The 25,227-nt window shown below is 45.0% G+C and overlaps 2 protein-coding genes across 4 annotated transcripts in view; one reads left to right on the top strand and one right to left on the bottom strand.

The window, feature by feature from the left end:
- Positions 1–1,707: 1,707 nt before the first annotated feature.
- Positions 1,708–3,366, bottom strand: MRPL51 (mitochondrial ribosomal protein L51). Its single transcript, XM_084878103.1, has 3 exons — positions 3,092–3,366; positions 2,896–3,006; positions 1,708–2,474 (listed from the first exon to the last, which is right to left on the bottom strand). Exons 1-3 carry the CDS (start codon positions 3,168–3,170, stop codon positions 2,278–2,280), a joined length of 387 nt encoding a protein of 128 aa, XP_084734229.1. The 5' UTR covers positions 3,171–3,366; the 3' UTR covers positions 1,708–2,277.
- Positions 3,367–3,486: 120 nt separating this feature from the next.
- Positions 3,487–25,227, top strand: part of NCAPD2 (non-SMC condensin I complex subunit D2) — a 33,066-nt gene continuing 11,325 nt past the window's right edge. For 2 of the 3 annotated variants that reach the window (XM_084877948.1, XM_084877950.1), the window contains exons 1-14: positions 3,487–4,195; positions 5,127–5,276; positions 11,222–11,297; positions 11,801–11,859; positions 12,334–12,512; positions 12,740–12,882; positions 15,106–15,233; positions 15,307–15,430; positions 15,612–15,759; positions 19,971–20,168; positions 20,509–20,643; positions 20,742–20,829; positions 20,923–21,100; positions 22,886–23,010. In XM_084877948.1, coding sequence (XP_084734074.1) covers positions 5,150–5,276; positions 11,222–11,297; positions 11,801–11,859; positions 12,334–12,512; positions 12,740–12,882; positions 15,106–15,233; positions 15,307–15,430; positions 15,612–15,759; positions 19,971–20,168; positions 20,509–20,643; positions 20,742–20,829; positions 20,923–21,100; positions 22,886–23,010 — 1,708 coding nt within the window. In that variant the 5' untranslated portion in view covers positions 3,487–4,195; positions 5,127–5,149. The remainder of the gene's footprint in view (positions 4,196–5,126; positions 5,277–11,221; positions 11,298–11,800; positions 11,860–12,333; positions 12,513–12,739; positions 12,883–15,105; positions 15,234–15,306; positions 15,431–15,611; positions 15,760–19,970; positions 20,169–20,508; positions 20,644–20,741; positions 20,830–20,922; positions 21,101–22,885; positions 23,011–25,227) is intronic. The other variant, XM_084877949.1, reaches the window with a different exon arrangement.

The raw sequence follows: 25,227 nt of genomic DNA, 5'->3' as shown, positions 1-25,227 counted from the left end.
TCTCTGTACAAAATCAATAAAATATATTTAAAAAAAAAAAAAAAAAAAGAGTACAGAACTGTTACAATAGCACAAGACTCCCTGGAGCTCTCTCTTTATAGCCACACCTACCCCATCCTTAACCCTTAGCAACCGCTAAATTTTTGTAAACTGAGTAGGACCATTAGTACTAAGTTATAATGCAGCAGCAATAGTGGGCATCCTTGTCATGTTGCTGATTTTTAAAGAGAATATATGTCCATAAATCTATATTGTTGATCTCTAGTGTATAATTTTTATCAAATTAATGAAATTCCCTGTTACTAGTTTAACAGGTTTTATTTTAATCATAAAAAGGAGCCCAGCCAGTGTGGCTCAATGATTTGAGTATCGGCCTATGAAATGGGCGGTCACAGTTTAGTTCCTGGTCAGAGCACATAGTTTAGGTTGCAGGTTTGATCCCCAGTTGGGGTAACTATGGGAGGCAACCAATCGAAGTTTCTCTTTCTCTAAAATCAGTATTTTTTTAAAATCCCATATACAAAGATATCTAATATGCCAGATATTCAACTACTGCAGCAAGCAAATGTGTACAAGGTAGTCCCTACCTTCAGTGGGAATGAGGCTTAACTAGTGGAGAAGACAGACACAGACACATTAAACCAAGCAAAATCAAAAAGCAAAAATATTATGAGTTCAAAGACTCAGCCAAAATAAAGGAACCCTAAAAAACATTCCCTTGCCTTCTTCCATTTTCCAAAGCAGTAGTACTCAACCCCAATTTAGAACCTCTTGTAATAAAAGGCTAATATGCAAATCAACCAAACAGCAGAACAACCAGTCGCTATGACTGCACTGACCACCTGGGGGGGGGGGGGGGGCAGATGCTCAATGCTGGAGCTGCCCCAGGTAGCCAGTGTTCTTCCACAGGTACTGCTCAGCCAGAAGCCAGGCTCTCAGCTGGTGAGTGCAGCAGTGGTGGCTAGATGTCCGACTGCCGGCTTAGGCCCACTCCCCATGTGAAAAGTTAGGGTTTCAGAGAAATGGATATGGGTATGTGTGAATATAAATTAAGATCCTGGGTCTTATGGAAATGTATATATTATGTGTCAGGGCTCATAATAATATGGGAGAGTTTTCAAAATGATGGCTGGAGAAGAGCTGGATATAAGAATGGAGATGTGGGTATGAAATGTGAGTGGCTCTGGAATACCTTACATGATTTGGTGGGACTTGGGAGAGGAGACAATCGAATATTTGAGACTGCTAAGTGCAAGGTGTTCTGAATATATATACATTAGAGGCTGGTGCACGAAATCTGTACACTTCAGGAGGGGATCCTCAGCCCGGCCTGCACCCTCTCACGGTCCAGGAACCCTCGAAGATGTCCGACCAAGGCTTAGGCCCATTCCCCTAAGCCAGTTGGACATCCTTAGCTCCTGCATTGAGCATCTGCCCCCTGCTGGTCAGTGAATGTTATTCCGCCATTCAGCTGATTTGTATATTACCCTTTTATTATATAGGATAGGATAGAATAAACTATCCTTAACTAGAAAAGCATATGCAAAGAGTGGGTCAAGGATATATTACACATTCTGTTTCTCCTACAATTCTCTGCTCAGAAAAGGTAACCAATAGTTTTTACAAGAATAGTACAGAAATATAATTCCACTTTTCCATTGCATTTCACTCCAGTGTAGTTTTTTTGTATTTTTTTTTGTTTGTTTGTTTTGTTTTTTTTTTAATAAATTTGTATTGATTTCAGAGAGGAAGGGAGAGGGAAAGAGAGAAAAATCAATGATGATCATCATTGATCAACTGCCTCCTTCCCACCCCCAACTGTGGACTAAGCCTGAAACGAGGGCTCCTTGGTTTATAGGTTGATGCTCAACCACTGATCCACACCAGCCAGGTCCAATGTGGATTTTTTAAAATATATTTAACATTTAACATTAAGGGGCAATTAAAAATTACCACTTTCAATACATGAAACCTAAATGTCAAAAAGTGCCAACAGTATTTTTTCTTTCTTAAAGGCAAACAGACATGGCTAAATTGCAAAAGGCAAGTGGTAAAGTCCAAATCTAAGATCCTAAGACTTAGGAATGAGTAGACTTCATAGTCTATGTGAGTAAAAGTAGCATCGAGAGGAAAATAAAGTGTGTGGATAACAGATTCTAAAGAAGCCTCATTTTATTATGGAGAGCATACAAAGTCCTTTCCTCATGGGGAAAAAAGTACGATTTCCCTTCACCTGGATATTAGATATGCCTTTTCCACAGTCCCCAGCTTACTCTTCTACCGGTACTTTCCATGTCGGTTAAAATGTTTGTAGAGATAGCTGATGCGTTTGTTAAGCTTGTGTAGGTCATCACTGAACATCCGATATCCAACCATTCTCTTCTTTCGGATACAACGCTGCAATTCATTCCCTTTCCAACCTCGAAGCCATTTTGGGCCCTTGATTAGTTCTTTGGGGTGCTTTTCAAAATTTCCTGTGTAATGTGAGAGAACATGTTAGTTCTAAGACAACACAGCCTCGACCAGCTGCTAAGCCTTCAGCACAAGTTACACCGTTCAGAGCAGCACCTACAGACAAGACACGTTATACTACAGTATCAAGAGCACAGACTTTGGAGCCAGATTGTTTGGGGTTCAAATACTGGCACTGCCATTTGCTAGTTTTGAAAAAATTATCTAGCCTCTTTATGCCTCAGTTTCCTCACCTGCAAAGTGAAAACGTTCTTATGCGGATTCAATGAGTTAATACATGTAGGACACTCAGAACAATGCCCAATATAACGTAAATAACCACATGAGTGTTTGCTCTTACCATTCCTACACAGGTTGGGGGGGGGGGGGCGGGGAAGGCCCTTGTTACAACATAATTGCCTGTACAAGGGAGTCGAATCTTACCCAGGATGCCAATGTTATCATACACCCCAAACATGGCCCTCTTCTCGTTCCAGCGATCAACCACTTTGGGGGGCGGGACGGTGTTCCTTACAAAATACAAGTCAGGAACACCTAAGGGATGGAGAAAAAAGAGACTGAATCCTGGCCGCTTACTGAAAAGCAGTTCTCCGCGCGTCTCTCCACATCCGCCACTTACCCAGAGAGAAACTTCTGCAGGCCTGGGGCACCCAGCTCCACAGGCGCCTTCCTGCACCCGCAGCGAGGCACCCTGCCATCGTGCCCGTCTCTCCCCTACAACAGCATGCAGCTATAGCAGAGTGCTAGCCAGTTGTGACCTCCAAGGAGATGATAGGAACCGCTCGTGCTGCCCTCACCGAGGTTTTAGGTGGAAGCAGCCATCTTGGGCCTTACCCAGGTATCTCTTGGGCGCAGGGAGCTCCTAAGCTCCTCCTACCCCAGCCACAAGCCCCGCCTTCCGGGTTCGGGCGCATGGAGGCCCGGGTGTCACTCAGACCCTGCCCCGCCTAGGCGCTTCCGTTCTGCGAGCCGGAAGTCTTGGAGCGGCGGAAGAGGTGAGGGCTTCTCTACGTCCGTGTATCCCAAAACTGGATTTCAGGAAAACGCATTTTTGTTTCTTTGGCCATCCCTCAACTGCGAGGGAGATGGTCCAGACCCTGGAACCCAGGGCTTCCTTTTTCTATGCCTCACAGCAGTTTTGCGCTGTCTCTTTTTTTTTTTTTTACTCTCCTTATTGTACAGGGGAGGAAATCGGGCTCCTGAGTGAAGTGACTTTGCTGGACTTCACGTAGCAGAGGAAATGGCGGAACCCGGACGAGATGCTAAACCTAAATCTCGGCCTGGACTTGCCTCCAGTCCTGGGTTTGACTGAATGGGTCCAACTAGGCACGCGGCATCTCTGGCAGACACTGCCGGGGTCTCCTCCCCACCGACTGCGGGCAAAGGACCAAGGAAGGCAGGCAGCAGAGTCTGTAACTAGGCCCCGCCCCTCTCCTGGCGGTGCGGCCCGGCTTTCCGGATCCTGCGCTGTGATTGGCCGGTCTCTGCAGCGAACGTCGCGATTGGTCCCCTGGCGGCCGTTGAGATTTGAACTCCATGTTTGTGGCTTTGCCCGCGCGTCGCCCGGCTCAGAGGCAGGATTTTGCCTCCGCCTGCTGGGGATTGGCCGCTCTCTCTGCCCGCTTCAGTGCTGCCTCGCTGATTGGTGCGTACTATGCACGCCGGGCTTTCTCCATTTCAGCTCCTCTGCCGGAGTCCCAGGAACGACCGGTGAGGTTCTCGGGTAAGATGTGGTGATCATGGAGGGCGGATAATGAAGAAGACTGGGAGAGTAGAGTGCGGGGGGTACGGGTGTTAGAACGCGGTGTTAGGCGGCATACGAGAGGCAGGGAGGTCTAGTGGGCATATCCTCGGGGTACGATGCGGTAGAAACAGTCTGATAGGTCTGCGGCAGAATTTTGCGTCTCTTGCCTTAAGCTTTCTTAGCCTCATTTTCATCATCTGTAAATTGGGCTGTATTATGTATTCTATAAGAGTAAGAGTCTGAAGAATTAAATCAGGTATATATTCAAATAGCCTAGTAGGACCTGGCATACAGTAAACATGTCATAAACATTAATGCTCTCCCATTCTGGAGCCTGGAAACCATTGTTCTGATCTCAGGGGAGCCATTCTACTTAATAAGCTTTGTCCATAAAAAAATAATAAAGCAAACACAAGGCATTGATATGCCGCTTTACAGTTCTCTACACACTTTAATAATCCTTTGACTCCTCAGGTTCTCAGAGCACCTATGTAAAGTAATCAGAAACTAGGAACCCCGTTTTACACATGAGGTTCATGACATGACCAAGTGGCAGAGTCATGAGTGAAATGAGATTTTATTCCTGGGTAGATCTCATATTCTCACAGTGTTTCCCAAAGTGTGGTAAGTGTACCCCCAGGGGTACAGGAAGAGTTTAGTGGGGCACCGGAGTTTGGTGGGGATATGCACTACACCATGCTTAGCTGCGCCTAATTCTTCGTTCTCATGAGTACGAGGGGTACTCAGCGTTACGGAAATTACAGAAGGGGTACACATATGTCAAAAGTTTGGGAAACACTGCTCTAAGATAATGTTATCTGCATGATGTAAGACTAAAAATCGTTATGTAATGAGGAGAGGAGAACTAGAAGAAAAGACGGGCCTTAGATGTTTTCTGTTTGGTTTCCAGCCCTGTGAGCCAGTGGAAGAAGGATGTCTCCCCAACTGTGTGATTTCCATCTGCCTTTAACCCCAGAGGAATTGTTGAAAAGTGGAGGGGTGAATCAGTATGTTGTGCAAGAGGTACTGTCCATCAGAAATCTTCCATCACAGCTTAAAGGTAAGACTGCATAGCTGGCACTATGCCTAACACTTCAAAACAGGCAAAGATGAGTACCTAGGAGTCTCCCTAAACTTGAACACATCACCATTTGGTAATCAAGGAGTAAGTCCGAGTATGGAGGTTGACTGACTGATGGGTGGCCAATCAACAGTGTCATTGCGTGGATATATGTATCACCAATTGCACATGTTGTACACTATAGCAAACTGTTCTTCAGTTATTATAATGCATTATATTTTTAAGTGGATGGTCACTTTCTTTAAGAGTCTTTAACACATTGCTATGGTGTTTAGAATCCTGAATATCCTATCTAATAATGAGGCAATATGCTAATTGGCTGCCCCGCCCTCAGAGATGCCGGAGCCCAGTCCCCTAAGCCCCACCAGGACAGCAGGCATGCAGCATAGCCAGGCCCACCCCCAGGCGGGTCCAGCCACTCTGTGCGCCTGCCTCCAGAGTCCCCCAGTTCCCTCAGCCTCCCAGGGCCAGCCAAGGCTTGTGCTGCTGGCAGTGACAGCAGCAGAGGTGTGATGGGGGCGTTGCCTCCCCCTGATCGCTGGGTAGCCCCTGAGAGCTCCGGGACTGTGAGAAGGGGGCAGGCCAGGCTGAGGGACCCCCCCCCCCCTCTCCAGTGCATGAATTTTCATGCACTGGGCCTCTAGTAAGTTCTATAAATATCCAAAATCAGATCATTTGATTTGTTCAACAGATATATACTAAGGACATGCTATGTGCCAAGCACTGTTCGAGGCAACACAATAATAGACAAAACAGACAAGATGACAGTTTTCTCAAAGCTCTCAAAAAGTAATAAGTAAATATGGAGTATGCTGGGTGGTTGTAAGTGCCAACAAGAAAAGTAAAACAAGATAAAGATAAGTTGTGCATAGGCAGGGACTGGCATTTTGTATTGGATGATCGGAGAAAGCTTGCTGTTAGATGATATTTGAGCAGAGAGGGAGTGATTTGTGCAGATCTCAAGGCAGGGCATTCCAAGCAGACAGCCAGTGGATAGCATGTCAGCCTGAGGACTGAAGAGTCACGGATTCCATTTCCAGTCAAGGGCACTTAGCTCAGTTGCACCTGCTCTGGTTAGAGAGCTTGTGGGAGTCAACCAATTGATGTGTCTCTCTCACATCGATGTTTCTCTCTGTCTCTCCTCCCTTCCATTCTCTATAAAAGTCAATGGAAAAATATCCTTGGTTGAGAATTAACAAACAAAAATTTAAAGGATTACTCTGTTGAACAGAGACTGTAAAGGGCAAGGGAAGAAGCAGGGAAAATAGTAGGCTATTACAGTAATATCAGGTAGCTTGCCTGGGTGATAGCAGTGGAGGGGATCATAAAAGGTTAGTTAGATTCTGAATATTTTGTGTGTGTGTGTGTGCTTTTTTGTTTTTGTTTTTTTAATGATTTTAGAAATAGGAAGGGAAAGAAACACTGATTTCTTTGAGAAAAGAAAAACCATTTGAAGTTATAAGACAGAGCCAAGTCCAACATTTAAAGGCTGTTCCGCTCATTTATGCATTCATTGGTTGGTTCTTACATGTGCCATGACAGGATTGAACCCAAAACTTTGGCATAAGAGGATGACACTAACCAACTGAGCTACCTGATCAGGGCCTGAGTATATTTTTAAGGTAGAGTCAATAGTATTATTGTTGGATCAGATTGGATTTATGGGACTAGAAAAAAAGAATCAAGGGATTGCAAGGCTTTTGACTTGAGCAACTACCGTGTTTCCCCAAAAATAAGACATCCTCCGAAAATAAGACCTACTTACAGGTTTCCTTCTGAGTGAAATATAAGGCATCCCCCCGAAAATAAGGGCCCCCTCACCCCCCAGGCTAAACATGAGAGATTTGGTCCACTGATTCTGAAAGAAATGGAGTCACAAGAAATTCACCAGGAAATTCAGGAATTGGATTGTTATGATGATGTTCCAGAAGATGATGACATGATTGTCATTGAATAAATGAGTAAATTCTTGATACTGTAGGATTCACAGTTTGTCTGGTTTGTGTTGACAACTACCATACTACCGTACCATATACAGGTAATAAATTTCCTTTATTTTCATTTAACTATAAATGTGTACCGTATTCTTCTTCGTGGAAAAATAAGACATCCCCTGAAAATAAGACCTAGCGCATCTTTGGGAGCAAAAATTAATATAAGACGCTGTCTTATTTTCGGGGAAACAGAATGGAGTTGTCATTTATTGGTAAAAGAATGGAGTTGTCATTTATTGAGACCGGGACATGAGAGGAGCAGATTTAGACTGGAATTCAGGGGAGGGGTCCCAGCTAAAGATATTTGAGATTTGATTTTCAGCTTGTAGAGAGCACTTAAAGTCATGAGATTGGAGTGAAAGTAGATGGAGTAGAAAAACCATTTGAAGTTATAAGACAGAGCCAAGTCCAACATTTAAAGGCTGCAGAACCTGGCCATCATGACTCAGTAATTGAAAACTGACCTATGAACCAGAAGATCACAGTTCAATTCCCTGTGAGGGTACATACATGAGTTGCAGGCTTGATTCCCAATAGGGAGCGTGCAGGAAGCAGCCGATCAATGAATGATTTTGTATCATCATTGATGTTTTTATCTCCCTCTCCTTTCCTTTCTGAAATCAATAAAATATGTTTAAAGGCTAGAGATGAGAAAGAACCTATAGAAGAAACTAAGGACCAATTATTGAAGCAGAAAGTGAATGAAGGCACTAAATGGGAGGTACATTAAGAGAATATTTCAAAAAGGAAAGAAGAGATCAACTACAAATTGAGATTACTAGATTTAGCGATTTGGCAATTGCTGGCAACTGTGATAAAAGCTGTTTCAGAGAAGTAGTGGTCCAAGCTTATGGGATGAGAGATGGTGGTAAGTTTAGATAGCTTTGTTTTGCTTTAAGGGGTATCAGAGAAATGGGGTGGTAGCTAGAAGGGGAGATAAGAGTCAGTGGGGGATATTTTTGGTAAGATGGGTAGCATTACATGTATCTGTTAAATGGGAATGATCAGAGGGAAAAGCTAATGATGCAAAAGGGATAGGAAACAATTATTGGAACAGTATCTTTTAGTAGGTAAGAGTATGTGATCTGGCACATGGTGGGGTGGTGGGGAATGGTTTTATTAGAGCATGGACAATTTATGTGCAATAGCAAAAGAGAAGGCAATCTATGAGCACAGATGCAGGTAGTGCAGGTAAATACAGAGCTTGGGGCAGATAAAAGTTATCTTCTGTCCCAATTCTGTTTTCTCCGTGAGATAGGAAGTGATGCCTTTTTTTTTATTATTATTATTATTATTATTATTATTATTAATATATGTTTTTTATTGATTTCCGAGAGGAAGGAAGAGGGAGAGAGAATAGAAACATCCATGATGAGAGAGAATCATTGATCGGCTGCCTCCTGCACACCCCACAATGGGGATCGAGCCCACAGCCTGGGCATGTGCCCTTGACCAGAATTGAACCTGGGACCTTTCAGTTCATAGGCCAACGCTCTATCCACTGAGCCAAGCCAACTAGGGCAGGAAGTGACGCCTTTAACTGAGGGTGAGTTAAGGAAGGAGGCCTTGGTGTCATAAGCAGAGGAAAGTGAAAAATTGCCTAGAAGAAAGTGAGTAACCTTAGGATTATTGTTGTAAAAGTCTTAAGAAATAACCCTATATAATAAAAGGCTAGTATGCAAATTGTCCCCTCCACCAGGAGTTCAGCCAAGGGGCAGAGCTGACCCATCACCTGCCCCTCCACCCCCACCAGCCAGTCAGCCAGATCTCTGCCTGTCAGCTAGACCCCACCTGTGCACAAATTCATGCATCAGGCCTCTAGTAAATTATAAGTTTAAAGAGAATAGCCAGCATGGTGGTGTGTTTGTTTGTTTGTGTTGCTTTGGTGGGGGTTTTTGCTTGCTTGTTTTTGTTCATCCTTACCTGAGGATGTTTTTTCCATTGATTTTTAGAGGGAGAGAGAAACATCAATGTGAGGGAGAACATTGATTGGTTGCCTCCCACACTTGCCCCAACCAGGGCCAGGGATCCAACCTGCAACCCAAGTGCATGCCCTTGACCGGGAATTGAACCTGCCACCCTTGGTTGTGTGGTCCAATGTCTAACCACTGAGAGCACTAGCCAGGGCAGTAAATTTATTTTTTATAAGGTGTGTGTTAGTAATTCTGAAACTGCTTTGTGTGTATACTAGATTAATTAAGCTAATACATAAATGAACTCACGTGTTTAATATAGATAGGTAAAAAAGGTGTGTGTGTGTGTGTCCAGCTTTTTTCTACTGAGAGGGTCTAAAAACAATGATATTTCAATAGCAGTAAGCCAACTAGTGCCTATAAATTGCTTTCTACCTACCATTCTCCCAAAAGAGGAACCAGAATTGTTGAGAATGTTGATGCCAGAACAGAGTCAGTGAAATTATAAGATGAGCTGGAACATCATGTGATACAAAAAATTATGAAAGTACAAGTGAAGGGGCCATGTCAGGACACAGGCCAAGTTGAAGGAGCTACCAGTAGTCAAGTTTGGGATGATTTGACCAATAGTAATAGGAATGGATTAAGCAGAATAAAAGAAATATTCATAAATCCACTATGATATAAATAAATAATGGAATGAATAAATGAGGGGAAAAGCATAGGTCATCCTCATAGTGGCATTCCCATTAGTAAGTGTAGAAGGAATGATGTAGATAGAAAAGTCACCATTTAGAAAATATCACAATAATAATTATTATTAATAGATGTTTAGATTAGTGGGCAAATATAAGAAACAGGGTATTTACATAGTTTCTAAGTATCTCCCCACAAGATACTTATTTGCAAAGGGTAAAATAGTAACTCTACAGTGGAGACACTTGACAAACACTAAGTAATCAAAGTTATCAGCAATATTAAGACATTGACATCACATACTTCTTTGTATGATGCATCTGAAGGACCCAACCTCTCTTCCATGGTAATTTGCCAAAAATGCAAATTAATCTAACCTCACTCTAATCATGAGACAATATCAGACAAACCCAAAGTGAGGGACATTCTATAGAATAACTGGTTAGTACACTTCAAACTTGTCAAAATCACAAAAGAAAGATTAGAGGAGACTAAGGAGACAATAACTGAATGCACTGTGGTTTGCTAGATAGGACCCTGAACCAGAAAGGGGGCATTGCTACAACTGGAAAAATTCAAATAAGATTTGTAGATTAATTAATAGCATTGAATTAATGTTAATTTCTTGGTTTAGAATAGATCTTTATACTAAGTGACCATTATCTAGGAAGAAAGTACAGGAACTCTGTGCTGGTTTTGCCGCTTTTATAATTACTAAATTAAAATTAGTTCACTACTAACTATTGTAAGCTGGACAGGTCACATAACTCCTTTTTGACCATTTCTTTTCCCATAAAATAGGCATAATACTGTCTACTTTGTCTAGCTCAGAAATACGGTGAAACTCAAGTAAGGCTTTACTTGTAAAACAGGACAAAATGTAAGATCTACACTAATAAAAGAGAAATATGTAAATTGACCTTACCTCCATGATGCCAGCAGCCAATCAGGAGGGGCCATGCAAATTAGCAGGACAAAGATTAGGCAGCCGCTCTAGGTGCCAGCCAGCTGGGTGGGGCAGAACACCTGCTGTAAGGAAGAGGGCAGGGGGCAGAGGGAGCTACAGGAGCAGCACTCCACTGGAGCAAAGGCCTGGAACCTGGGTGCCTGAGGAAAACTGGTGCTGGCAGCCAGGTGAAGGAAGGCCTATTGTACGAATCTTCGTGCAACAGGCCTCTAGTATTATTATAATAGGTTCCATTGAAATGAACTATTTTGTGATTTTGCCAATAAAAGTAATTAACTCAATTTTCTGACATGAATAGAATTTACCAAAAGCGCCTCTCCCCTCTGTACTGATCAGATTCTTTCATCTTTATAGCTTTTCAGACTGCCTTCCGAGCTCAGGGACCCCTGGCTATGCTGGAGCACTTTGATACTGTATACAGCATTCTGCAGTAAGTAAAGTACTCACTGGTGTTTTTAAAAGAACTGGTGGCTGTTTGAACTAACTTTGCATGTTAGTCCTGAAATTTTAAATTATGTTCATTGATAAATTGTTCTGGGTGTTTCCTAGCTGGTTTGGCTCAGCAGATAGAGCATCCACATGTGGACTGAAAGGTCTCAGGTTCAATTCAGTCAAGGGCGCATGCCTGAGTTGCGGGCTCAATCCCCATTGTGGGGCGTGCAGGAGGCAGCCGATCAATGATTCTCTCTCATTATTGATGTTTCTATCTCCCTTCCTCTCTGAAGTGAATAAAAATATATATATATATTTTTTAATTGTTCTGGGTGCTGATATCTCTACTGATGAGCATTTATACCAACTTGCTACCATATTTTTTCAGTTGAGCAATTTCGCATGTATTTTTAGCCATTAGGTTCTTCAAGTTAGATCTGATCTGTTAGAATGGGCTCTGCAAGTTTCTGTCTCAACCCTTGCACTTTTTTTCCTTCATAGTCACTTTCGAAGTATAGATCCTGGCCTCAAGGAAGATGCCCTGGAATTCCTGATAAAAGGTGTGTATGGGGTCAGGGGGCAAGTATGGAATAGAAGGTGTTGGTAGTTGTTTACTACATTTTACCAGCCACATGATGATATCAAGGCTATGGTGATTCAGTTGGTTTGGCTAAGCCCAAGGACCTTTGACCTATTAGGTCTGTAATCTTGGTGGGCAATACAGAGTTATGTGTGTTCACTGTAAGGGCAGACCAACAAGAAATTCTTCCTGCTTTTGAAGAATTATTTCTTTCGTGGAGATAATTTCTTCCCAGTTGCCAGGAAGAAATTGTGGTAACTGGAATGAGTAGGGAGGGACAAGGCATGTTCATGGTATCAGGGTCAAGGGTCCTAAAGGACTTAGCTTGTGTTGTGGCCACTGAGAAATGAAACACAGATCTTTGGTAATCTGATGGCTGCGAGTGCAGGGTGTTTAGAAGTTGGGGTACTGTGAGGAAAGGGAATAAAACTGACTCCGATTCTGACCCTCACAGTGGTATCCCGCCATGCTCAGGAACTTCCAGCTATCCTCGATGATGCAACTTTGAGTGTATCAGATAGAAGTGCCCACCTAAATGCCCTCAAAATGAACTGCTATGCTCTGGTACGTCTCTTGGAATCCTTTGAGACTATGACCACCCAGACAAATCTCGTGGACCTGGACCTTGGAAAGGTAACTTGGAGTTCCTGGCTCATTTAATAGGAAGGATGGTGAATTGATAGGAAAGAAGGAAATCTAATGATTCTGAAACTCCTTCCTGTTCTTAGGGTTTATGCTCAAAAGTATCACGACATACCTCTTCCGTATTACCTTCTATCTTGTCTCGATACTGGTTAGCTTAGGCACTCAGACTAGCAGATCTTGACTTTTTTCCTAAAGGTATACATGATCTTTTTTAGGGCAAGAAAGCCAGGGCCAAGTCAGCCCATGGCTTTGACTGGGAAGAGGAGAGGCAACCAATTCTTCAGCTTTTAACACAGCTCCTCCAGTTGGACATTCGTCACCTATGGAACCACTCAATAATTGAAGAGGAATTTGTGAGGTAGGCAGTTAAAACGACTACAGATAATACTGAGCTATGTGGAATGAGGGTTCTTTTGCTGGACCTACTTTACTTCATGCCTCAATTGTATCTGTAATATAGAAATATACTCAAAACATTAAGTTATTAGGAAGTAGATAATGAATGTTAGGGCTGTGAATTTCTAATCTTTTTTTTTTTTTTTTTTAATTTCTCATCTTTAATACCCATGTATTCATTCATGAAACATTATTTACTGATAATCTCCTAGGTGCATAGATAGTATCATTATAGGCACCAGAAACAAAAGTTTCTGCCCTCAGTTTTATAGAGCAGAAGCCAATTTTTAAAATAAGAATATATATTATTTTTATGTTTTATTACTATGGAGAAAAATGGAGGTGGGGGGGCCGTTTAATGGAAGAAGGTTGTGATTTTAATTCAGTAGTTCTGGCAAGATCTCTTTGACTCAGTGACATTTGAGCAAAGACCCGGAGGAGGTCATCAGAGCAGTGAGACTATCTGGAGTAAGAGCAAGGGCAAAGCCCCTGAGGAGGGAGGTGTCCAGATGTACAAGGACTAGCAATGAGGCCAGAGAGAGGGATAGGTTATAGGTCAGGGCTGGGGGCAGTTGGAGCCAAACTGTGCAGATGCTTGTAGGCCATCATGGTAATTGGCATTTTCTCCGTGAGATGGGATTCCTCAAGGGTTCTGAGCAGGACAACAGGTGTTCTTACTTGGTCTTTAACAGGGCTGTTTTGGCTGTTGTGTTGAAACAGACTATGAAGGGAGAGAAGTGGATGGGCAAGAAATAATGATAATTTAGACCAGAGAGTGTTAGTGGAGATGAAGAGAAGTGGTTGTAGTTCATACTTTTTATCTTAAATGTAGAGCTTACAAGATGAGTGACAGATGTATGTGAGGTTTGAGGGAGGATGATGAAATTGGAGCATTTGGAAGAATGGAATTGTCTGTAACTGAAATATGGGGAGTCTATGGGGGTGTGTTTTGGGGAAGACCATTAGAAGTTATATTTTAGACATACAATGTTTTAGGTGCTTATTAGATATCAAAATGTCAGATTCAGGTGTAGAATGTACAAATCTGAAGTACAGGAGAGAGGTGTGGCCTAGAGGCACACATTTGGGAATATATGTTTTTATAGCCACAAGACTGAATGAGATTACTAAATCAGTCAGTAGCCACAGTAGAGCAGAAATCCAGACTATACCCTGGGACACTTCAGCATTAAGAAGGTAGGGTGATGAGAAGGGACAAGACAGATAAACTGAGAGGAGAGTCTAGCATTCAGGAAGCCATGTGAAGCATGTTTCTTTTGGAGAAAGGAGTGACCATTTAAGCTGAGGACTGAATTGACTTACATTTAACAATGAGAAGTCACTGGTGAATTTGTCCTATCTTTTATCATATACAGGACTGGGCAAAGTAGGTGTATAGTTGTTTGTATGGTAAATAATGCAATAATCCTATATAATAAAGAGGTAATGTGTAAATTGACCGTCACTCTTAACGCATAAGATGGCTGCCCCCATGTGCACACAAGATGGCCTCCACAAGATGGCCAGCAGGGGAGGGCAGTTGGGAGGGACCAGGCCTGCAGGGGAGGGCATTTGGGAGTGACCAGGTCTGCAGGGGAGAGCAGTTGGGGGCGACCAGGCTGGCAGGGAAGAACAGTTAGGGGGAACCAGGCCGGCAGGGGAGCAGTTAGACGTCAATCAGGCTGGCAGGGGAGTGGTTAGGGGGTGATCGAGCTAGCAGGCAGATAAGCGGTTGGGAGCCAGCAGTCCTGGATTGTGAGAGGGATGTCCGACTGCCCCTTGCAGGGCCTAAATGGGCAGTCGGACATCCCTCTAGAGGTTCCAGATTGGAGAGGGTGCAGGCTGGGCTGAGGGACACCCCCACCCCCACCCCTGCACGAATTTTGTGCATCAGGCCTCTAGTTAATAAATAATAACAAATAAACTGTTGAACATACTCAAACTGTAAACCGGACTTTTGAGCACCCCTATTCGGGTTCTGTATGGGCATCCTAACTGGTTGAAAGTTGGTAATCTCAAAGGACGAAGTACCTATCTGAGGTCATCAATGCAAATTGGTATGGAAATGAAGAAAACTAGAAGATCCTGACTTCAGTGGCAGTAGAAATAGAATGAATGAGGCAGACCCCCAATATAATTGAGTCCAGACAACTGATTTCTTCATCTCACTTTGTTCCTTTCTCAGTTTGGTTACTGGTTGCTGTTACCGCCTTCTGGAGAACCCCACCATTGGTCACCAGAAGAACCGCTCTACCCGGGAAGCCATAGCACGCCTGCTTGGTGTAGCCTTGACACATTACAACCATATGCTCAGTAAGTTAGCCCTTCACCTTGCCCCTACCCTTTTCACTTTGCCCATAATTTCTCATGTTTAGTACTTCCACAGGTGCCACAGTGAAAATCATCCAGATGCTGCAGCACTTTGAACACCTGCCACCTGTACTGGTGGCGGCTGTGAGTCTATGGGCAACTGACTATGGAATGAAGAGCATAGTGGGAGAGATTGTAAGGTAACTCTTCGCTTCTAAGTTTCTAATTCTCGTTTCTCTTTGGGAGAAGATAAAGAAAGATTAGAAGTAGAGTATGTTCTCTGTATAACACTAGATTCCTTCAGCTATTAGATACTAGTCTTATCTCCTCTTACTGGGAATTGAGTTATCTTACTGTGGCTGTGTTTTCTTCCCTGTGTAGAGAGATTGGACAGAAGTGTCCCCAGGAGCTGAGTCGGGACCCTATAGGAGCAAAGGGCTTTGCAGCCTTCTTGACAGAACTAGCAGAACGTATCCCAGCCATCCTGATGTCCAGCATGTGCATTTTGCTAGATCATCTGGATGGAGAGGTAGGTGGTACTCTGGGGATCTCAGGTTTTCTGGGGATTTATGTTTGTTTTTTTACCAAGGAGGTAGCTTTCACATGAAGTCAAGTTGTCTGGTCTTATCACTGTAGCACTTCCTTCCTGTAGAGAAGCAGATAAGTCTTATTGAATAAAGAGCCTATTTCCGTGTCACATTGGTGTTCTCCAGGTCTGGTAGGGGAGGTGACAGTTCCACAGCTTAAGTTCAGAGAGAGTGACAGCAGTGATTCTGAATCCCATTCGTTTTTCAGGATGAAGCCTCTTCCTACCATCTGGCTTGCCTTTCTTCCTCAATACAATAAACTTTCTCAAATCAACCCATGTCATTTCTCTCAATTCTCTCTTTTTAGGAATATATATATAATATGTTTATTTGTTTTTAATTGATTTCAGAGAGGAAGGGGGGTCAGGAGAGAGAGAGAAAAAAACATTAATGGTAAGAAAGAATCATTGATTGGATGCCTCCTATACTAGGGAGTCGAGCCCAAAACCAGGAGTCAAATCATGACCTTCTAGTTCATAGGTCAACATTCAACCACTGAGCCATACTTGCCTGGTTCAATTCTCTTTTGTCCCTGAATGCCAACCTGGTCATTTCCTAAACTAACGCAGGACACTCTTATGTGAATATTTTTTTTTTTTTTTTAAATCAATCTTTATTGTTCATATTATTACAAAGGTTCCTCATTTCTTCCCCCCTCCACCAGGTTCCCACCCCACCCTCCGCCCCCTCCCCATCCCCCATTGTCCTCATCCATAGGTGCACAGTTTATGTTCAGTCTCTTCCTCCCTCCCTTTCCCCGATAGTAAATCCCTTTTCAGATAGTAAATCTGTTACTTAGCATTTTCTCATATTAATAATACCTCCACATGCCCAATGATACACTTCACACAAAAGACATTTCCAAATAGGTCAACCAGCCTCATCCAGGCTCCACCCAAGGCACTCACAGATCAACACCCCAGCGCTATACTAACTCAACACATCCAGATCTAAGCCTTCATCACTTGATTCAGCAGACCCTCAAGTTCCCGCAAAAGTTTCCAGCCATGTCTGAGAGGCAGCCGTGGGCAGGGACAGGCGAGGAGCGAGCTGTTTTGGGCCTGGCTGCTCCGGGCCTGGCCTCTGTTGCTCTGGTTCGTTCCACAACCAGCTGCTCCGGGTCTGGTCATTGCCACTCCCGACCTAGTTGCTCTGGACTTGGCTGTTGCTGCTACAGGCCTGGCCGCACCCGACCCGGCTGCTCTGGGCCCGGTTGCTCCGGTCCCGGCCGCTCCTGGCCTGGCTGCTCCCAGCCTGTCAGCCGCTGCTCCGGGCCTGGCCGCACCAGATCCGGCTGCTCCGGGCCTGGCCGCTCCCAGCCTGGCAGCTGCTGCTCCTGGCCTGGCCGCATCCGACCCGGCTGCTCCGGGCCTGGCCGCTCCCAGCCTGGCAGCCGCTGCTCCAGGCCTGGTTGCTCCCAGCCTGGCAGCCACTGCTCCGGGCCTGGCCACACCAGACCCGGCTGCTCCGGGCCTGGCCGCTCCCAGCCTGGCAGCCGCTGCTCCGAGCCTGGCTGCTCCCAGCCTGGCAGCCACTGCTCCTGGCCTGGCCGCACCAGACCCGGCTGCTCCGGGCCTGGCCGCTCCCAGCCTGGCAGCCGCTGCTCCGGGCCTGGCCGCTCCCAGCCTGGCAGCCACTGCTCCTGGCCTGGCCGCACCAGACCCGGCTGCTCCGGGCCTGGCTGCTCCCAGCCTGGCAGCCGCTGCTCCGGGCCTGGCCGCTCCCAGCCTGGCAGCCACTGCTCCTGGCCTGGCCGCACGAGACCCGGCTGCTCCGGGCCTGGCCGCTCCCAGCCTGGCAGCCACTGCTCCTGGCCTGGCCGCACCAGACCCGGCTGCTCCGGGCCTGGCCGCTCCCAGCCTGGCAGCTGCTACTCCGGGCCTGGCCGCACCAGACCAGGCTGCTCCGGGCCTGGCCGCTCCCAGCCTGGCAGCTGCTGCTCCGGGCCTGGCCGCTCCCAGCCTGGCAGCCACTGCTCCGGGCCAGGCCACACCAGACCCGGCTGCTCCGGGCCTGGCCGCTCCCAGCCTGGATGCTCCGTGCTTGGCTACTGCTGTTCTGGGCCTGGCTGCTCCCAACCCGGCTGCTCTGGGCCCGTCTTCTCCGGGCCCGGCCACTCCGTGTCTGGGTGTTCCTGGACTGGCCACCCTGGGCTTGGCCGCCTCTGCCTCAGGCCTGGCTGCCACTGCCCCAGGTCTGGCTGCTCCAGTGCTGGCCGTTGATGCTCTTGTTCTGGCTGCTGCTGCTCTGGGGCCTGGCCACTGCTGCTCCAGGCCCAGCTGTCACTGCCTTGTGCCTGGCCACTCTAGGCCTGGTTGCCGCTGTTCCAACATTCTGTCCCTTTTTTCTCTTTTTTTTTTTTCTTCTTTTTTTTAAAAAAAAACAAAACGCATTTATGTTGCAATGTTGGCTGGTGCGTTGAGTTCTGACTTAGTCTTTGATTTTTCAAGATCTTCTTTGTATTCTTTCTTAAGTAATTTTACTATCATTTGCTCTCACTTGATTTCTTCACATTGAGAACTTCTTTGGTTTCTTCCTCCTTGTCCTGGGAGCTCAGCAGGTTGGCCTGTGGCACCCCTTTGTTCTCCGCAGGCTCCTGTGCTGCTTCAGCCTGTTACCGGGGTCGGCGCCGCCCAGGAAGCAGCCCCCGTCCTTGGCTCCGTTGCCCGCGCTCAGCAGTCGATGGCTCAGGGGCACCCCCCCCCCCCCCCGGGGGGCCCCGTCGCCCGGCTCCTTGCTGGCGCCCGGCTGGCCGGTGTCCGGCAGGGGCTCCTGCTCCTCGTCGCGTTCCTCCAGTCTGGAGCTTTCTTTCTCCCTCCCACTAGGGGAGTCCAGGATCAGGGTCAACAGACTGTCCTCTGCGCAGTGTGCGTGACTCCGGGGGCTCGGCCTTTCGCCGCGCTCCCAGGACTCCACCTCACAGCCCCGTCTCCCCCTGCCTGAGCCTGGGTCCCCAGGGACTGGCCCAGACCTGGAGTTCGGGGCGGTGTGGACTGAGGCTCAGCGCCGCCGCCGGAGGCTTTGTTTCTCAGCGCCGCCGCCGGAGGCTTTGTTTCTTCCGGCTAGGGTAATCCAGCATCAGAGTCAACATTCAGTCCTCTGCGCGCCATGTGCGCGCGACTTCGGGGGCCCCGCCTTTCGCCGGGATTCCGCCTCACAGCCCCGTCTCCCCCTGCCGGAGCCTGGGTCCCCAGGTTCTGGCCCATAACTTGGGGCTCAGCGCTGCCGGTTCGGGGGTTCAGCCCAGGCTGGGGGTTCTATTTCCTTCCTGCTAGGAAACGCCAGGCAGCACCCAGCCCTCTCCTCCTCTCCGGCTGCGACCTCTCTGCGCGCCCGTGCGTGCGAGCGCGCAGCATGTCTCCGTACCTTAGGCTTTTTTTCAGCTCCTCTGATTTTCGTTCTGGTTTTCTCCCTCCTTCCTAATGTAGAGTTTTCAGTCAGTCGACTACCTGTAGCTCTGGGCAATGTCCACTCTACATTTTAGTTGTATTCCATTGAAATTGTTGTGAGCTGCTGCGGCTAGGTGTCTACCCGAGCAGCCATCTTGGATCCTCCTGAATGAAACTCTCTTATGTGAATATTAAGGACAGAGACGGTCCACTTGTTCATCTAATTTATTTTAACTTCTTGTGCAAGACCCCCTTCTCTGGCTCTTGGCCTAGAAAATAACCCTAAACCCTCTTCTTTATCAGATTCTGTAATAGACTTGCTGGCACTGTAGGACTGATTTCTATTTCTCTGTTTCCTTTTCTGTCAGTAAAATAGGGGAGTGGGAGGGAAGGGCCTATTTATTGGTAAGGATCAATGGTGGTGAGACCTCAGGTGATAGGTAGTCATTAATACTTTTCAAATGTACCAGTATATTGGTGGATAGATTCAATTTCATATTTGGCTACCACCATGATTACCTGGATGAACCTTAGGGGGGAAATGGTTTTTGGCTCTTGTTTATTTTGTCTCTACATTCTTCTCTGAGCAAATAAAGTCCCTATGGGGTTTAGCTTTTTCCAGGGAAAGTTATAGCTAAGACAAGCAAGGATAACCTTGACTAAAGGCCTTGCCCCTTTTTAGTGCCTAGACAGGCATAAGAATTAGGAAAGGGAAAGTGAGTAGTGGAATGCAGAGGCTTATACCAACTTTATTTCTCTCTCAGAATTACATGATGCGCAATGCTGTGCTCGCAGCCATGGCAGAGATGATACTGCAGGTTCTGAATGGTGATCAGCTGGAGGAAGCAGCCCGAGACACCAGAGACCAGTTCTTGGACACCCTGCAAGCCCATGGCCATGATGTCAATTCCTTTGTACGAAGCCGTGTTTTGCAACTCTTCACCCGAATCGTCCAGCAGAAGGTGAACAGCCTTCTACCTAATAAAGATATATGGTACCACTCTGTATCGGCCAGAGAAAAGAGGAATCGGTGTCAAAAAAAAAAAATCTGTCCCAAACAAGAGTAGAATTCAGATGGTTACTACCAGTAATAAAGGTCTTCGTCTATCAAAGCGCAAGGATGTCTGGCTCCGTTTAAGGACTGTACTGTGTCTTAACTACTAAAAGAGTGCTCCTTAATTATTTTGTATCCCACAGAAAAGTTTCTTTGGAATGAATAGGTAGCTCATTTAGTTATTTCAAGATCATCTAGAGCAGAAGGACGATGTGGACGTGAGCTGATCCTTTTTGTATCCCACTTAGGCTCTCCCCCTGACACGCTTCCAGGCAGTGGTGGCCTTGGCAGTGGGCCGTCTGGCAGACAAGTCGGTGCTGGTGTGTAAAAATGCTATCCAGCTGCTGGCCAGTTTTCTCACCAATAATCCCTTTTCCTGCAAGGTAAGTAGACGTGGGCCATCCGGAAGAGAAGGGATTAAAGGAAACAAGGGGTGAAAATCTGTGACTTGGTGACCCTGATGCTCATTTTACCTTGATAGCTTAGTGATTCTGACCTTGCTGGACCGCTGCAGAAGGAAACCCAGAAATTACAAGAGATGAGGGCCCAGAGGCAAACTGCAGTTGCTTGTGAGTAGTTAATGCGTAGGAATCCCACCCCAAACAGTCCTCCCTGCAGCAGAAACACCAGTGAAAGAGTCTAAGTGATACTTCCTCATTCAGCCGCAGTACTGGACCCAGAGGAGGAGTGGGAAGCCATGCTGCCAGAGTTGAAGTCTACCTTACAACAGCTGCTCACACTTCCCCAGGAAGAAGAGGAGATTCCTGAAAAAATTACTACAGAGACCACAGAAGAGGTGAAAGGACGCATCCATCAGTTACTTGCCAAAGCTAGTTACAAGTATGTGAAAGAATGAGATATTCTCTAATGGCCTGTTTAGGCTTAGTGTTTAAACTTTGAGAAACAATGTTTCTTTAAAATGAACTGTATTCAGAGTATGCTGTCACCAGGTGATGTTACATGTTTTCATTGTAGTAGTGGTCTGAACATCAGATTGATGCCAAAGGCATAGTCCACAATTAATCATGCTTTTTGACTTTTTTTTTAATCCTCACTGAGGATATTTTTCTACTGATTTTTAGGGAGAGTAGAAGAGAGAGGGAAAGACAGAGAGAAATATCAATGTGAGAGAACGACATCCATTTGTTGCCCCCTGCACAGGCCTTCCAGGGCCTGGGTCAGCGCGGAGCCTGCAACCGAGCTATGTGCCTGCCCTTGACCGGAATCGAACCCAGGACCCTTGGGTCCACAGACTGACGCTCTATGCAGTGAGCCAAACTGACTAGGGCTGCTTTTCACCTTTTGCAAATGCTTAAGAGAAAATACTAAAATAACTAAATATAAATAGCATTATATTAAAGATAGCAAAAGTCTCTCTTTGAAGAGAAAACTTGTAAATATAAATATGTGCCCTGACCAAGAGGAAAACATCCATCTGCTACTTCCAACAGAGACCACAATCTGGGCAAGTGCCCTGAGCATCGACCCAGGTACCCTTTGGTGCATGGGACAGTGGTCAAACCAGCTGAGCCACACTGGCCAAGGCAATCCTACCTTAATCTTTAATTTTTTATTTTTTTAATATATTTTATTGATTTCTTATAGAGAGAAAAAGAAAAGGATTGAGAGTTAGAAACATCGATGAGAGAGAAACATTGATCAGCTGCCTCTTGTACAACCGCTACTGGGGCTAAAACCGGTTTGGCTCAGTGGTAGAGCGTCAGTCTGCGGACTGAAGGGTCCCAAGTTCGATTCCGGTCAAGGGCATGTACTTGGGTTGCGGGCACATCCCCAGTAGGGGGTGTGCAGGAGGCAGCTGGTTGATGTTTCTCTCTCATCGACATTTCTAGCTATCTCTCTCCCTTCCTCTCTGTAAAAAATCAATAAAAATATGTTTAAAAAAAAAAAACACTGCTGGGGATGTGCCCGCAACCAAGGTACATGCCCTTGATCAGAATCGAACCTGTGACCTTTCATTCCACAGGCCGACGCTCTGTCCGCTGAGCCAAACCAGTTTTGGCTCTGCCTTAATCTTTAAATCAACCTAGTGTGAATCCTGATCTTAAAAAAAAGGTTTCACCCAGAGTTTTTGTGTTTCAAGAACTTTAGAGCAGCTTGGCAAAAACAGATCTTAAAGATGTCAGCAGGTATTCTTAAACCTTGGTCACAGTTATTTATTTATTTACTTACTTATTTACTTATTACCTAATTAGTCTTTTCAAAAAGGGCTAAATATTAATAGAATGTGGCTAGGTATATGATCTCATTATACTGAAAGTTTATTTTTTCCAAATTTTCTCTTGACAAATTTTTAAGCAGATGTTTGGTATAGAGTTGTTATTTTAAAATTTTAAAGGCCTTATTTGAGAGTTTTGAAGACTATTTAAGCCTTATCACTTCAGAAATAATAAGTGTTTGAGCTCTATCCCTTTTTATGTGCTTAAGTGTGAGAAATGTTCCTTTTCCTTGGGACAGTAAGTCTAGGTATTTGATGGGATTATCAGGTAGGCTTCCTTAAGTCTACAGTGACACTCTTGTATGTCAATTATACTTTTTTTTATTTTCAAAAGACAACAGTGATGCCTTTATGGGTGCTAAGTTGGTGACAGGTTGATGTTGTTTTAGGCAGGCCATCATTCTCACTCGAGAAGCCGTGGGCCACTTCCAGGAGTCTGAACCCTTCAGTCATATGGATCCAGAGGAGTCGGAGGAGATCAGACTTCTTAATCTCTTAGGAACTATTTTTAAAGGTAATTCCCTTTCTTCTGTCAACAAACAGAGCATTTCAACTAGTATTTATGAACCATTTACTTTTTTTTTTTTTTTTTTTTTTAGTAAATCTTTATTGTTCAGATTTTCCTCTTTTTTCCCCCCATAGCTCCCCTCCACCTGATTCCCCCCCCCCCAACACTTTCACCAGCCATTGTCCTCATCCATAGGTGTGAGATTTTTTTGTCCAATCACTTCCCTCACCCCTCACACCCCCGAAAATTGTCAGTCCACACCCTTTCTATGCCCCTGATTCTATTATATTCGTCAATTTATTCTGTTCATCAGATTTTTTATTAACTTGATTTTTAGATTCACTTGTTGATAGATATGTATTTGTTGTTACTTTGTTGTTCATAATTTTTATCTTTACCTTTTTCTTCTTCTTCTTCCTAAAGAATACCCTTCAGCATTTCATATAATCATGGATTGGTGGTGATGAATTCCTTTAGCTTTTTCTTGTCTGTGAAGCTCTTTATCTGACCTTCAATTCTAAATGATAGCTTTGCAGGGTAGAGTAATCTTGATTTTAGGTTCTTGTTTTCATCACTTTGAATATTTCTTGCTACTCCCTTTCGGTCTGCATAGTTTCTATTGAGAAATCAGCCGAAACCGGTTTGGCTCAATGGATAGAGCGTCGGCTTGGGGACTCAAGGGACCCGGGTTCGATTCCGGTCAAGGGCATGTACCTTGGTTGCGGACATATCCCCAGTAGGGGGTGTGCAGGAGGCGGCTGATCGATGACTCTCCCACATCAATGTTTCTAATTCTCTATCTCTCTCCCTTCCTCTCTGTATAAAATCAATAAAATATATTTTAAAAAATAAAAAATAAAAAAAATAAAAATAAAAAGAGAAATCAGCTGACAGTTGTGTGGGTACTCCCTTGTAGATAACAGTTTTTCTCTTGCTGCTTTCAAGATTCTCTCTTTGTCTTTTGGCCTTGGCATTTTAATTATGATGTGTCTTGGTGTGGTTCTCTTTAGATTCCTTTTGATTGGGGTTCTGTGCGCTTCCAGGACTTGTAAGTCTATTTCTGTCACCAGGTAGAGAAAGTTTTCTGTCTTTATTTCTTCTAATAGGTTTTCAATATTTTGCTCTCTCTTCTTCTGACACTCCCATAATTCGGTTGTTGGTATGCTTAAAGTTGTTCCAGAGGCTCCTTACACTATCATCATGTTTTTGGATTCTTTTTTCTTTTTGTTTTTCTGGTTGAGTGTTTTGCTTCCTCATATTTCAAATTTTTGGTTTGATTCTTGGGGTCTTCTAGTCTACTGTCGGATTTCTGTATATTATTCTTTATTTCAGACAGTGTATGCTTAATTTCTTACTGGTCCTTTTCTATTTTTTTATCTCATTAAGATCCTTGAAGGACCAAAACCGGTTTTGCTTAGTGGATAGAGCCTCAGCCTGCAGACTGAAAGGTCCTAGGTTCAATTCCAGTCAAGGGCATGTACATTGGTTGCGGGCACATCCCCAGTGGGGGATTTGCAGGAGGCAGCTGATTGATGTCTCTCTCTCATCAATGTTTCTAGCTCTCTATCCCTCTCCCTTCCTCTCTGTAAAAAGTCAATAAAATATAGATGTATATATATATATTTTTTTTTTAAAGATCCTTGAAGGTCTCACTAAGTTCCTCCTAGGTTTTACTAAGTTTCTCAGCAGTTTCTAGAAGATTTGTCAGTAATCTTATAACTGTGGTTTTGAACTCTATATTCTGTAGTTTGCTTTCCTCCATTTCTTTCATCCATGTTTCTTTGTCTCCGCATTTTGGCTGTTTCCCTGTGTTGATGGAGTAGCTTTGTGTGGTAGGTGACTTGTAGGGCCCAGTGGCTCAGCCTCCCCATTCACCTGAGGTGGACATTCTTGGTGCACCCCTTTGTAGGATGGGTGCACAGTCTTGTAGTTAAGCCTTGATTGCTGTTGGTACACTGGGAGGAATTGACCTCCAGGCCAATTGGCTGTGAGGATCAGCTGTATCTATAATAGAACTGCTGTGCTAGAAACACCTTTATGGGGCAGGATTTGCTTCAGTGAGGCTTTGGTGCTCACTGAGTCTGCCTCTTGAGTGTGTCACTTATGTATGTGAGGAGTTGAAATCTGGTGTCGTCTCACATTGACCACTAGGTACAGTGGCTCCTGGATCTCCAAGGAGGTACAAGTGAGGCTACCCAGCAGGAGCTACAGCGAGGTGTGCAG

The sequence above is a fragment of the Pipistrellus hanaki genome (genome assembly GCF_964339955.1).
Source record: "Pipistrellus hanaki genome assembly, chromosome: 3".
NCBI classification, from domain to species: Eukaryota; Metazoa; Chordata; class Mammalia; order Chiroptera; family Vespertilionidae; genus Pipistrellus; species Pipistrellus hanaki.
This window is presented reverse-complemented; position numbering and strand designations above follow the sequence as displayed.

Excerpts from the sequence above, each read along its gene's own strand:
- MRPL51 (XM_084878103.1), bottom strand. The coding sequence starts at position 3,170 with ATGGCAGGGTGCCTCGCTGCGGGTGCAGGAAGGCGCCTGTGGAGCTGG. Across the intron at positions 3,007-3,091 it reads CTGCAGAAGTTTCTCTCTGG|GTGTTCCTGACTTGTATTTT; the intron begins GTAAGTGGCGGA and ends TCCATCCCTTAG. Across the intron at positions 2,475-2,895 it reads TGATAACATTGGCATCCTGG|GAAATTTTGAAAAGCACCCC; the intron begins GTAAGATTCGAC and ends CACATTACACAG.